Below are 12,174 nucleotides of genomic sequence, written 5' to 3'. Positions count from 1 at the left end.
GGCTCGGGGATTTCCCCTTAGCTGAAGAATCAATTGAGTTTGCTATCTCAACTGTTGAAAGGTCCCTGTCCAAAATTTGAGTTAATTCGGGTGGTATAACTCTTTTTCTGTATCGAGAAATCATGGCTTTGTCTGCTCTAATGTAGGTTGTTTGTTCTCCCAAAAAGGTCGAAAAAATGGTTAAAGGTGACCGTTAGGTTTTCTGCTTGGTCTAAGGCAAAGGTGCCATTGGGTTTTTCTAGTAAGGGGAGCCTCTCTTTGGCCTGCTTGGCCTTCAGGATATTGAAATTTACCTTAGCCAGTCTATCCATGTGGTCTGACCACCAATCTCTAAAAAAAAGGTGTAAACTTTTAGTTTCTAAGGCCTCTTCCTGTCTAAGGGCCGGTCTTCTAGAGAGAAGCAAATCATGAAGGTGAGGTTCCCCTTTAGTTATTCTACCTTCTATGAAGGAGATTTCTTGATACAATTTTGCCCGTCGCTCTTGCCTTACCCTTGTTTGTGTTTGTTTCGCCCTGTTAAGAAGTTTTTGGCTTTCTTTGATGGCAACTGCCCAGGCTTGGGCTTGGGCTGCCTGTCATTGGGAAATGATTGGACCGTATGGTTTCGATTCCCTTACGAACATGATGGTATTTGAATATGTCTGGGTCCGTGTGTAACCAGCCCGCTCTACATGAGGCAGATGTCACTAGTGAGAAGGAAAAGATCACTGGTTTATGATCTGACATTACTATGGTGTGTGATGTGGTTTGGGTATAGTCAGCAAAGGATGTGAGGATAGTTGTAGAAACATAACACCTATCTAGACGAGCTTTCCTCATAAATGGTGGGCTTTGGTTGTTAGACCAAGTAAAGGCCCCCTATGTGGCCAATATCTACCAAACCGTGAAACCCCACTAGTTCATTCCATTCTAGAAACTCAGCACCCCCTATGATGTTGTCTTTACTATTGAAGTGATCTTGAATATGTTCTACCATGTTGAAATCCCCTGCAAGTATCATTGGGAAGGGGATGGATTTTAGGGACTTCTAGGTGGTGATCCTATCTTTGGGAGAGGAGGGGGCGTATATTGATGTGACCGGCCAGTCTTCTTGTCCTTTGAAGACTACTGATACCCAAGCATGGGCAGTGTCCTTGAGTACCTCTTTAATGAGATTTAATGAGATGGGATAATTTTCCTAAGATCCTTATGGCTATGCCACCACTTCCACCCGAATGGTTTGTAAAAAGCCATTGAAATTGGTGTGAAAGAATATCTAGATTTTTAGCAAGATGGGGACCGGCCACCTTCACTTCCCGAAGGCAAACTACATCTGGTTTGATATTGTCCTGAAAGAGCCAGGTCTTGATGATTCGGGCTCGATTGGGATCAGTAAGTCCTTTACAGTTGAAGTTAATTATCTTGAGCTTGTTTATCATTAATTCTTGTTATTTTTAGAGTTGGAGCCTTTAGCTGTGGGACCCTTACCGGTTGGTAGCCGCATTTCCTGCATTCATGGTAGATAATCTTCTTTTATTGATTCCAACAATTCTAGAGTTCAGATTGGATCGGGGTGTCAGGGAGCGGGGGGGGGGGGGGGGGGGGGCAGAATGGTGATGACCCGCGTCTGCAGGTTGAGGGCAAGTGGGGAGGGACTCCTCCTCCGCCCCTAATTTCTCATTATCTAAGACCCTCTCGGCCAATGTTTCCTCCATTTTAGTTGCATATCTAAGTCATTAATTTCTTTCTCAAATTCATCTACCTGCATCTGTGTTTCTTGAAAAATTTGTGTTCTATCGACAAAGTCGTCCTTGTGGTCGGATTCTACCTCTGTGGTTTTCCTTGGCCCATTAGCGTCATGAACTATATCACCACAATTTTCAAGCAAAACTGTGTATTTATTCAAAGAGTTAAACTTAGTATTATTATTCTTTTTCCCTGTTTGAGACTTTTGATTCTTATTAACAAGTTTTCTGTTCTACACTCTCTGGAATCCTTCCTCAGCTCTGTTTGTTGGGGGGGAGGCTCCTTCACCACCTTCTTCTGTTCTTTGCCCCATTCAGGGCAATCCCTAATAAAGTGTCCATGTTTCATACATTTGAAGCAAGAATTAGGGAGGTTTTTATATATGACTGGTTGTGTACAAATGGGCTGACCCTTTGAATTCCTGATTATTATCTTGTCCTTAAGCTTCTTACGGATATCCACTTCCACTAAAATATGGGGATGCCACCATATCTTCATACAAAAAATTCTTAACATATCTTAATACAAAAAATTTGAACTTTTTAAAATATCAACATTTTCTATTAAAAGTTTTAATACTAATATAATAATATTAAAATAATGTGTATCTTCAATATTTTAATATTCAATGCTAGTAATTAATAATATATTATGATTAATACATTATAATTGGTGTTATATATTAATACATTAGACATTATTACACATAATGTATCATTATATACGATGTTAATAATCACTAATATATTACTAATTAATAATAATATGAAGCGGAAGGCTTGAAGCACGATATGAAAAATGATTATCTATGAAATGTTATGTAAAAGAGCAGAAATATGCTAAATTTACAAATCTTCCTCAATCAGGATGAAACAGATCCATGTATAGTTCAAAACTTCAAACCAGAGATGCTCCAAACCGTCTATATTCTTCTTGTGTGGTTATGTAGGAAGTTAGAAAAGGCCCTTCCACAAAAATGATGGCAAAGATCAAATAATTCAGAGTGTCATTGATTGTTACAATAGAACTGTACAATTACAAATCTTGGTCTTCTTCAACGTTAAAATGGTAAGACAGAAGTGGTATCTTACCAGGTACTTACCCAATTAAGTGTTGTAAACAACCTTCAAAGTTCATCCTGGCTCAGAGGCAGCTATCAGAGAAATTGCTTGGAGAAAATTTTGAGTTACAAAAAGAATGAGTAATCTTTTGGTTGCTATCACTGAGAGAGGAAGGGGTACTCCAATTAGATGCAAGCTTCTTGTTCATCAACAGGCATGAAGCGCAGTGTGAGCTCATATGCAGAGAAGATGGCCCCATTGACAATGTATGCCCTTGCAACTGCAGCACCCAAGCCTCGCCACAGCACCGAGAAGCCCTCTTCGCAGATGCTCTTACGGAAACAGTCGATCATGCCCCTGTACTTGAGGGGTAGTGGCCCTCCTTGTGCCTGCAGGCGAGACTTCACCACATCCAAAGGGTAGCAACACACCCAGCTAGCTACGCCTGCAATGCCACCCGCCGTGAGCATGGTCATGAGGCTCTCGTTGCCTAAGGTACGGCATCCCGGGTGCAACCGCTCTCGCGTGTACTCGTATGTCCCGAAATAGAGAGCATGCGAAGGAGCATCACGCAGTATGGTAACCCCGAGACCGCGGTACAGGCCCCTCACTCCCTCCTGTTGTAAGATGGACTGGGCCAAGGCAAGAGGACCTGCACTCGCAGCTGCCTTCCCTTGCCTTGATGTTGATGAGAGTAACTGCAATCGGATCTTGATCAATTCCACCGGTGTAAGAATCCCTGTTTGTATGACACCTGCCCCTAGACCAGCCAGGGCAACTTTTGAATATGGTGCTGGTTCCTCTTGCGTGCTGGCCAATGCCCTTGAAATCATTCCATAGGCTTGGAAGGTCACTGCATTCTGCACAAAGATGCCCACAATGTAAAGCTTGGGAATGAAAACCTGCAGATTTTCAAACTTTACATTTTGTGCATCATCTGTCATGCAAGGCAGAAACATTCAGATAATGGAAATATTCAGGGTGTCAAATTTTATCAAACTTTACACTTTGTGCATCATCTGTCATGCAAGGCAGAAACATTCAGATAATGGAAATATTCAGGGTGTCAAATTTTAGTAATAGGTCAGACAAAACACAGCTCTCTGTCAGCTTTACTGATAGAGTCAAAAAGTTTTACAACAGTGGCACAACTACTGCCAACAATGGCTTGAAAGGAGCTACAATAATTGATTCCAAGTCCTAACCCAACGTGCTACAAGGATGTGAGATACATGCAGATACAGTGCCTAAGCACAGACGGATCTATCTTCACTGGCCAGGTGTAATATCTATTAATTTTATCCACACACTGTTTGATAAATCCAAGCTTCTGATGGCTTTGATTCTATGAACTTCATCTTCACAAGTCCCCCAGATTTCCAGACTTTAAGCTCAACTGTTCCTGAGATAATAACATTTTTCCATGGTGATTGATCGAAAAAGGCATGGTGCCCATGTATTACGAGGCAAATACTTCAAAGTCTATTAGCACAGATATGAACAAGGATGGGGCTCAAGCAACAACCCACAGGGTTAAGGCCAACTAGACAACATACCCCCACCCCCCCCCACCACCCCAATAAGCAGTAACATCTCCAAAAGGAACTAACTGTAAATCAAACTAGACAGCAAATAAGCAGTAACATCTCCAATGATGCTCTGCATGAGGTAGAAAACACTGATGAACAGGCCATCAACTTGCACAATTTTTGAGACAAAATGAACAATATTGGTGGGGTGAAATGGATTTACCTGGATAGGGACTGAAGCAAGTGGGGCACCCATGCCTTTGTAAAAGGCCAATGGCCCTCCCCCAAGCGTGTTGATATGGCGCATCAAGCCGAAAGCTGAGAATTTAACTTTAGACATGTGTGGTTGCTGCAGATGGATTCTGAGGGTATCGAGTGGATGTCCAGCTATGACACCTGCCATGCCACCAACGCCGCCGGCGACAAACTCCCTGCCCCAACTGTTTGCACCAAATTCTGGCCAAAACTCCATGTTGGAAGCACTAGTATTTTCCTCAATAAACATTTACGCCTGTATGTATCAGATGCTCAGCCGAATAGCTTTGAACCAGCACACAAATCTTGACTCTACTTCACAGAAAACCAACCTGCAGCAAAGTGTTCAAAGTCTCAATAGAGGAACCAAGCGGCTGCATCATACATATGTGCCTGTTCCAGACTAAAAATCATGACCGTCCTTAGGCATAGGCTAGAAGTAACTACAAATGTCACTTAGATCAATATATTCGTCAGCTTTCAGGGAAGTGTGTACATGCAAAAGGGCAGGCCCTGATAGAATGATAAAATCAGTGTCAATTTCAATCATGATTCCACACCAAAATGATCCTTAATGGAAAATCTGTTAGGTGCAAAAGGTAGACTCCCCCACAACTCCTGGGTGCACAGGAAAAGCTTCTGTGGTTGTTTCCAAGATGTCTACCACATTGGGAAAGAAACACCATCACACTCAAAATTCCTTGCGCCTATCCTGAATCAATCAATCCCCTCAGCTAATGTCCAACAGCCTTCTTTCTCAAATTACTGTAAAGGTCAAGGAGGAGTCGGGAGACAAGGCAAGAGCCTCAAGCTCATTCTCGGTGTTCTACTTGATGTGACAAGACAAAGTCTGGTGAATTTCAAGACCATCCTTAATGTCATGGGAGATGAACTCTACTCAAGCTTCTTTGCAGGTTGAGGCCTTGATAAATTTGGTGGGTGTTGGCTTAAAAAACAGATCAATTGCAACTTGCAAGGTCGAATAGAGTTAAAAATGCAATATCAGATAGGATCATACCAACCTAAAGGTATGTGTTTGCTGACGATGACAGCTCTACCTGGAGCTTCAAATTGTCTGCTTCAGGATAAGGGATATGGCGTGCTGTGTGCAGGCGGAGACACGGAGAGAGAGACAGACAGACAGACAGAGATTGAGAGGGAGGGAGGGAGAGACGCACACGAATTGGACTGTGGGTTTGTGAAATTGGGCAGGTGAGGAACTTTTCGAATGTTTATTCGATTGGAATGAGCAACTGGGCATGAGAATCGGAAGCCACGGAGAAGAGAACATACAAGAATGTCGGACTCTTCCTTTCTTTCATGGCGAGAGGACCCCACCAACAAGGCCCCAGATTTTGTTGCTTGAAGGGGAAAAAAAGAAAGGAATTTTGCTGATCTTTGAACAGATTTGCCCCCAAATTTCGGGGACGAATGCCTCTCCACAAAATTAGCAGCATTTACTGGCATTTCGCCCAATTGATAAAAAAGGAATTCCAAAAATACAGCCTCACGAATCACATGGACACAATTTATTTCCAAAAAAGAAGAATAAATATTTGAAAATTAGAGATATGAAAAATTAGGACTTTTCAGTAAGAGCATCTCTCAATTTTCAAGCCTTTCTTTTTTAAAATATAACAAGTGCATTAAATTGTACGACCTTTACAATCTCACCCCAAGAACATACACTTTTGGTTCTAGATTTCAAAACCTTTAACTCAAATTTTGGAGGGATTTTTCAATCAAATTACATATATTTATCAATTTTTATAGCTGAGATGTTTGTAAAGTTCAAGGTTTTAAACCTCCTTTTCTAAAGTTTTGAAGGTGTTTTGAAATTGTCGTAATTCATTTTGCATTAAACCCCTTTTTCTCTCAGCACAGTTTACAATATACATGTAAGAGTAATGGTTGCACACTGCTCTATGAAAAGAAAAGAAAAAGTTTGATTCCCACAGTGTGCTTGAGAATGAATGCCAAACATCCAAAACTCACAATACCATGATTGTAGCAAGGTTCCCATGTGTTGTAGGCAAATGGTTATTTGTAAGAAGCCAAAGTATTCAACCACATCATGCAAATAAAGTTGCAGGTTGCATTACTGACTAGCACAATAATGTTTCGCAAAATGTTCATAAATATTTGCTATTTTGTCAAAGTTCGTCAAATGTGTGCCAACTCCCCTACAATTTTCCTATCCGTTTGCAAAAACCTATCAACAATGCGAGAGTTGGACTGCACCTAGGTTTTCTAAGGGGAATGGGAGTGTGTTAACCCTCCAAGTGTTGGATTGCACCTAGGGTTAGTAGGGGCAGTCAAAGTGACTATACCCCACTCCCACTTGCTCGTGTGGAGTGGGACTAGTTTTAGCAAGGTTTGCTTAATCCCAACTATCACCTGCTAACATAAGCAAAAGACCTCATGTTAATGAAGTTCTCAAAGTGCAAGCAAATGAGAAACCGTCACTCTCATGTTAGCCAATTGAGTATAACCATCAACCATTAATGCGTTGCAACTTGTAGTTGACTTGCTCCTAATCCAACTTGCATAGCCACATAAAGCTTCGGCACCTTTACACATTTTCATTGCCCCTACAAGGCCTAGTGCTAGGTAGTTCTAATACAACATGGTTGAATAAAGATTTAAAATTTTTTCAATCAACCTAGAGGCCCTTTCACACATTTTGAGCATCCTTCCTATGCAAATGTCCGAAGATGCATACCAAGCAAATAAATGTCCAAGTAATAGTAAAAAAGGTAAAACTTCATCCAAGCAAACATCCTCACCTACATAAAAATCTCTACACCCTTTCATTCCTCCATCCAAGAATTGATTTGGAGATCCAAGGGCTTTTGTTGAATCAAGTTGAGCACTCCTTCAAGGTAATTAGTCAATAACTTGTTCCATCACCTACAAGGAAGTGATTTACCCAAGTTATGTAAACCATGAATATTTTGTTTATGGGTATCACTTGTGTGTAATGGACTTAAGGTTACCTCGAGGGTTGCATCTCAAAAGGTGTAAGTGCACCATGAGTGATCAATAGAAGGATTATCTTATTTGACTAGAGTTAGATAAATTATAGGATTGTAGTCGTAAAAGGGGCTTTTTAATTGCAATTTGTAAAATACCTATAAGTTTCTTAAGAAAAAGGGATCACTTTATTTCCTTATAACATTAAATAAAGGAGGTTTTTTAATACCCTTAGAATGCACATGATATGAATGGCTTCTTGTAGATGCATCCTCATGAAGGTTAATTGAGCTAATTGCACACAAGTTTGAGCAAATTCTTGTAATGTCCCCCATCGTGACTCCCGTGCTTCCCCCGTGCCTCCCCCATGAGAACCCCCCCTCCCCCTCAAAATTTTTTTTTTTTTTGAAATTTTATTACTCTCCATCTCTCTCCCCCTGCCGTGTGCATGGCGGGGAGAGAGAGTGTGTGTGTGTGTGAGTAAGAAGTGAGAGAAGGGGGGGATGCAGCCCCCCAAATGGCGGCAGGCAGCTGCTTTCTCCCCCCTCCCACCTTATAAAGCCTTCCCCCCCCCCTCCGTGGACTACAGTGCACCCCCTTCAGCTCGCGACAGGCAACGTTCCCCCTCCCTCCGTCTGCAGTACGGCCTTCCCCCCCTCGTACTTCGTCATCTCCTCCCCCCCTCTGTTTGGAATACAGCGCGCCCTCCCCTCCCTGGCGTCCTAATAAGAGAGAAGAGAGAGAGAAGAAGAAGAAGAAGAAGAAGAAGAAGAAGAAGAAGAAGAAGAAGAAGAAGAAGAGGAAGGGAGAGAAAGAAGGAGAAGAAGAGGGAGAAAGAGAAGAAGAAGAGGGAGAGAGAGAAGGAGAAAAAGAGAAAAAGAAGTAGAAGAAGGAGAGGAGAGAGAGAGAAGAAGAGAAGGAGAGGGAGAGAGGGAAGGAGACGGAGAGGAAAAGTAGAAGGAGAGGAAGAAGAGAGAGAGAGAAAGAGAAGGAGAGAGAGAGAGAGAGGGAGAAGGAGAAGGAGAAGAAGAGAAGAAGAAGAGGAAGAAGACGAAGAGAGAGAGAGAAGAAGAAGAAGAAGAAGAAGAAGAAGAAGAAGAAGAAGAGAGAGAAGTAGAAGAAGAAGGAGAAGAAGAGGGAGAGAGAGAAGAAGAAGAGGGAGAAGAAGAGAGAAGAAGAAGGAGAAGAAGAGGAGAGAGAGAGAAGGAGAAGAAGAGAAGAAGAAGAAGAAGAGGAAGAGAGAAAGAGAAGGAGAAGAAGAGAAGAAGAAGAGAGAGAGAGAGAGAGAGAGAGAGGCAAGCCGATGCTAGAACATTGTCCATCTTACACAAGAATGTGTTTATGAGTCCAAGCTAATCTATCTTGGAGCCTAATTCACTTGTATAATAGTTAGTCTATCTATGTCTATGTCATCATGAGTTGTATATTCATCTTCCACCCTCCATAGCTCCTACCATGCTCTAGATCCATGTTTTTGACAACATCCCCATTCGATTAGGATGAAAGCTCACATCACTCTAGGTTTGTCAATGAAGATTAATTTTTTCTAGTTGGTAATGCCACTTGGATCGGTTGATAAAGAGGCAGGTAGCTTGCAAGTCCGATTCTTGGATTGCATATTAGAAATATCCTCTATTTGGAGGAGCTAGATGCACCGATGGGGTTACAAGATTGAGGGCACCAAGGGATGTAGCTTTGGAACTTTTGCTGCAAGAGTTCTGCTAGAGATTTAGTTGTCCTGGAATGAGCGGTGTTACCACCTTTTCCATAGCTAGCTTCCCGTCCTCCAAGGGTGTATACCACCTTTTTTTGGAACGAGGCTTGTTATGAAAGGGAATTTCTTCCTTTTATCCCAATAACAGTTTTGTTTTTATTTTTTATTTTTTTTAAATTTTATTTTCTTTTTCCCTACTCATGAGGATGTTTCTACATTTTCTCGAAGAATAGGTCGGCATGATAGGGAGAAATGATAGATTTGCATCCTGTAATGCCATATTTTTCCAACATCTCCAATGCATATTTTCTTTGTATCAGCCATATACCATGAGGTGTGTCAATAACCTCAATACCCAAAAAGTATCTCAACAAACCAAGGTCCTTTATATCAAACTCTTTATGTAACCCATGCTTGACTTCAGCAATCTCCTTCTCAAGTGTACTTGTAATAATGAGATCATCAACATAGATGATGCTAGGAGGCACATTATACGGTGGATTTCGTAAACTTTTATTACTGGGGCTCATACACAAAGTGGATTCTTTGTGTGAGAAGTCAATGGGGATGCCTATCCTTTTCGGGCGTTTTGTTAATTTAGTGTGTACATGGGTGATTCCATAGCGGGTGATTCCGCAAAATACATATTTAAATTAATAAACGTTTATGAGTTTAGAGTGCGCACTCGTGATAAATTAAGGTTAGGATTTATTTCTAACCAATTAATTTATTTATGTAGCTGAAGACTGCTAAGTGTTCATTTTTGTTGGTTTTATTGTATTATTTTACTAACGATTGTGAATGCTTCAGTTGATGTGTAGAGATAGCAACAGTGATGATGGAAAGCATTGGAGGATAGTGTGTATTCAAAGTTATCGTCAATATTTTGATGGGCACATACTTTAGGCATGGCGCCTATATTTTGTTGCACCTATTTATCAAGGAGTTTGATATTTATTGATTATTTTTGTATGTGCATGGGCACACGATTTAGATATTTGTATTTGGACATTGTATTGGGTATGCCTGACTTCTTGGGCGCCCACCCATTAGCTTTATTTCTATTTGGCACAAAAGCAAACTCAAAAGCTAAAGCATGCTATTTTGTAATTTGGGCTATTATTTGAGCTTGAAGATGATTAATACATAAAATACATGCTTTGTGGAGCGCTTACACAAGGCATGGGGGGAGATTGCACCCAATTGGTCTCTTATTCATGTCGTGCAAGTCTTCTACATTGATTTGTGTGCAAAAAGTAGAGTTCTTTTGTTCTTGGGGACCTTCTGACGCTCACTACGTGCGCTTACAGCATCCGATCTGTGCAGCAGTGCTATCAGAGCGAAGCTGAGATTGAGAGCTTCCAATCGCTTACCATCTTGTGTGAAGGCGAAGCTCCTGGAATGATCGAGCTCTACAGTCAGTTTCATCATGAACGGTTGATAGCGATGAATTCCTAGCAGTCAAGAACCTCTATCTGCATCCTCTGATTGCGAAGGACCGGCCTGAGGAGGCGGAGGACCACTTGTACATCTCCTTCTTCAAGTCGTTTTGAACAGTCAATAGTAAGCTTCCATATCTGATCTATGTGTATGCATAGTGCGTGGAGTACCTGTTAGTAGAGGTATGCTAAGGTTTGGTGTTTGTGCTGGTGTTTGTGTGGCAGTGCTAGGCAAATATGTGATAGGTGTCCCAGACATCACACTGAAAACCTCCTCTGCAGTGGGAGGGCGACCAAGATAATTGGTCATCTCCCCCATGAATTGTTCCTTCTTTGGAAAACCTCCAAAAAAGCTACTACCACCTCTAGAAAACTCTGCTAAGGTGTTGTTCATGCGTTCCAACTCAGGATCAGTGCTGGAGGATCCAGGATTCCACATCAACACAAGAAAAATCATATTATCCTGTGCAGATAAAACATATTACATGCTGCGTCTATATCTGTGTCTCTGTGTGCATCTGTCACGCGTGTCTATTTTTGCGTCTATACCTGCGTCTACACTGTCATCTGGACGCGCTGACAGACGTGCACAGTCGGACCATTTCTTTTCAAACTTGGTTTAAAAACGTGCCAAAAAACCTCCATAGATGACAGATTATAGCATGTAAAGAGAGAGAAGAGAGAGACAAACAGACAGAGAAAGCAAACAAGATTGAGAGAGAGAAGAAGAACTCACCTTCTTTGCTTGTTCCAATGGGTGGTGGCTAGGTTGCAAGCTCCTTGTCCTCCTTCTCCCTTCCCTTGGTAAGTTGCTTGAATCTTCTTCTCTTCCTTGTTGTTTGGCTCTTGTTCTTTACTCTTTGGCTCTTCTTTCCTCCTGTCCTCTTTTTACTCTTATTTTCTTGCCTCATTGTCTTCATGAAGTGATAGATAGACATGAGTAGTGATGTCCAGCTCGAACTGTAGAAAACGTGCAAAAAACGCAGGAAAGCACAGGTTTGAAAAGAAAGCCACAACTTTTTTAAAAATTTTTTAATATCTGCATGGCGCGTCTGTAAGCGCATGTAATTGCGTGTGTATATGCGCAGATAATACCTATTACACGCGCTTACAAATGCGCAGGAACAATTAAACTGATTAGATGCTAGGTTTTGGTTGTTTTTGGATCAACATGTGTAACGTGTCCACTAGAATCCTCTAGGACACGTCTTAGCAGTCCATCGGAAAGGTTGTCTAGAAAACTCCACCCGGCACTCCCACGGAATGTTGCGGGTTTTGCAATCTAGGACTTTCCGCGTCTGCCACGTAACGGAAGCGTCCTGGCCGTTCCCCACTAGGATCGACTGGAATTGTTTGGTCATTTTACTAACAGCGACTAGCGTCAGACCTGATCGAACTACTTTATGCAAAAATGCCAGGTCTGAAGCGGATTCATGTTGCACTTGGTTCAAGGAGAATGGGAAACGAGAGGGATGCAA

General features: G+C 41.7%; 1 protein-coding gene across 4 annotated transcripts; it reads right to left on the bottom strand.

Annotated features, from left to right (window-relative positions):
• Window positions 1-2,714: 2,714 nt before the first annotated feature.
• Window positions 2,715-5,847, bottom strand: BAC2 (Mitochondrial substrate carrier family protein). 4 transcript variants are annotated; one of them, XM_087668443.1, is made up of 3 exons: window positions 5,589-5,847; window positions 4,539-4,902; window positions 2,715-3,646 (listed from the first exon to the last, which is right to left on the bottom strand). In XM_087668443.1, exons 2-3 carry the CDS (start codon window positions 4,818-4,820, stop codon window positions 2,972-2,974), a joined length of 957 nt encoding a protein of 318 aa, XP_087524569.1. In that variant the 5' UTR covers window positions 4,821-4,902; window positions 5,589-5,847; the 3' UTR covers window positions 2,715-2,971. The 4 variants fall into 4 exon arrangements, with proteins under 4 accessions (XP_087524569.1, XP_087524568.1, XP_087524570.1 ...); XM_087668442.1 differs by having other exon boundaries at window positions 5,593-5,847; XM_087668444.1 differs by lacking the exon at window positions 5,589-5,847 and adding an exon at window positions 4,903-5,524 and having other exon boundaries at window positions 4,539-4,826.
• Window positions 5,848-12,174: the final 6,327 nt, after the last annotated feature.

Source organism: Lygodium microphyllum, chromosome 26, assembly GCF_053477565.2.
Source record: "Lygodium microphyllum isolate KBCC chromosome 26, Lygodium_microphyllum_v1.1.10, whole genome shotgun sequence".
Lineage (NCBI taxonomy): Eukaryota > Viridiplantae > Streptophyta > Polypodiopsida > Schizaeales > Lygodiaceae > Lygodium > Lygodium microphyllum.
Note: the sequence above shows the minus strand (reverse complement) of the source record. Positions and strands in the feature narration are given on the sequence as shown.

Excerpts from the sequence above, each read along its gene's own strand:
- BAC2 (XM_087668443.1), bottom strand. The coding sequence starts at position 4,820 with ATGTTTATTGAGGAAAATACTAGTGCTTCCAACATGGAGTTTTGGCCA. Across the intron at positions 3,647-4,538 it reads TTGCTTCAGTCCCTATCCAG|AATGCAGTGACCTTCCAAGC; the intron begins GTAAATCCATTT and ends ATCTTTGTGCAG.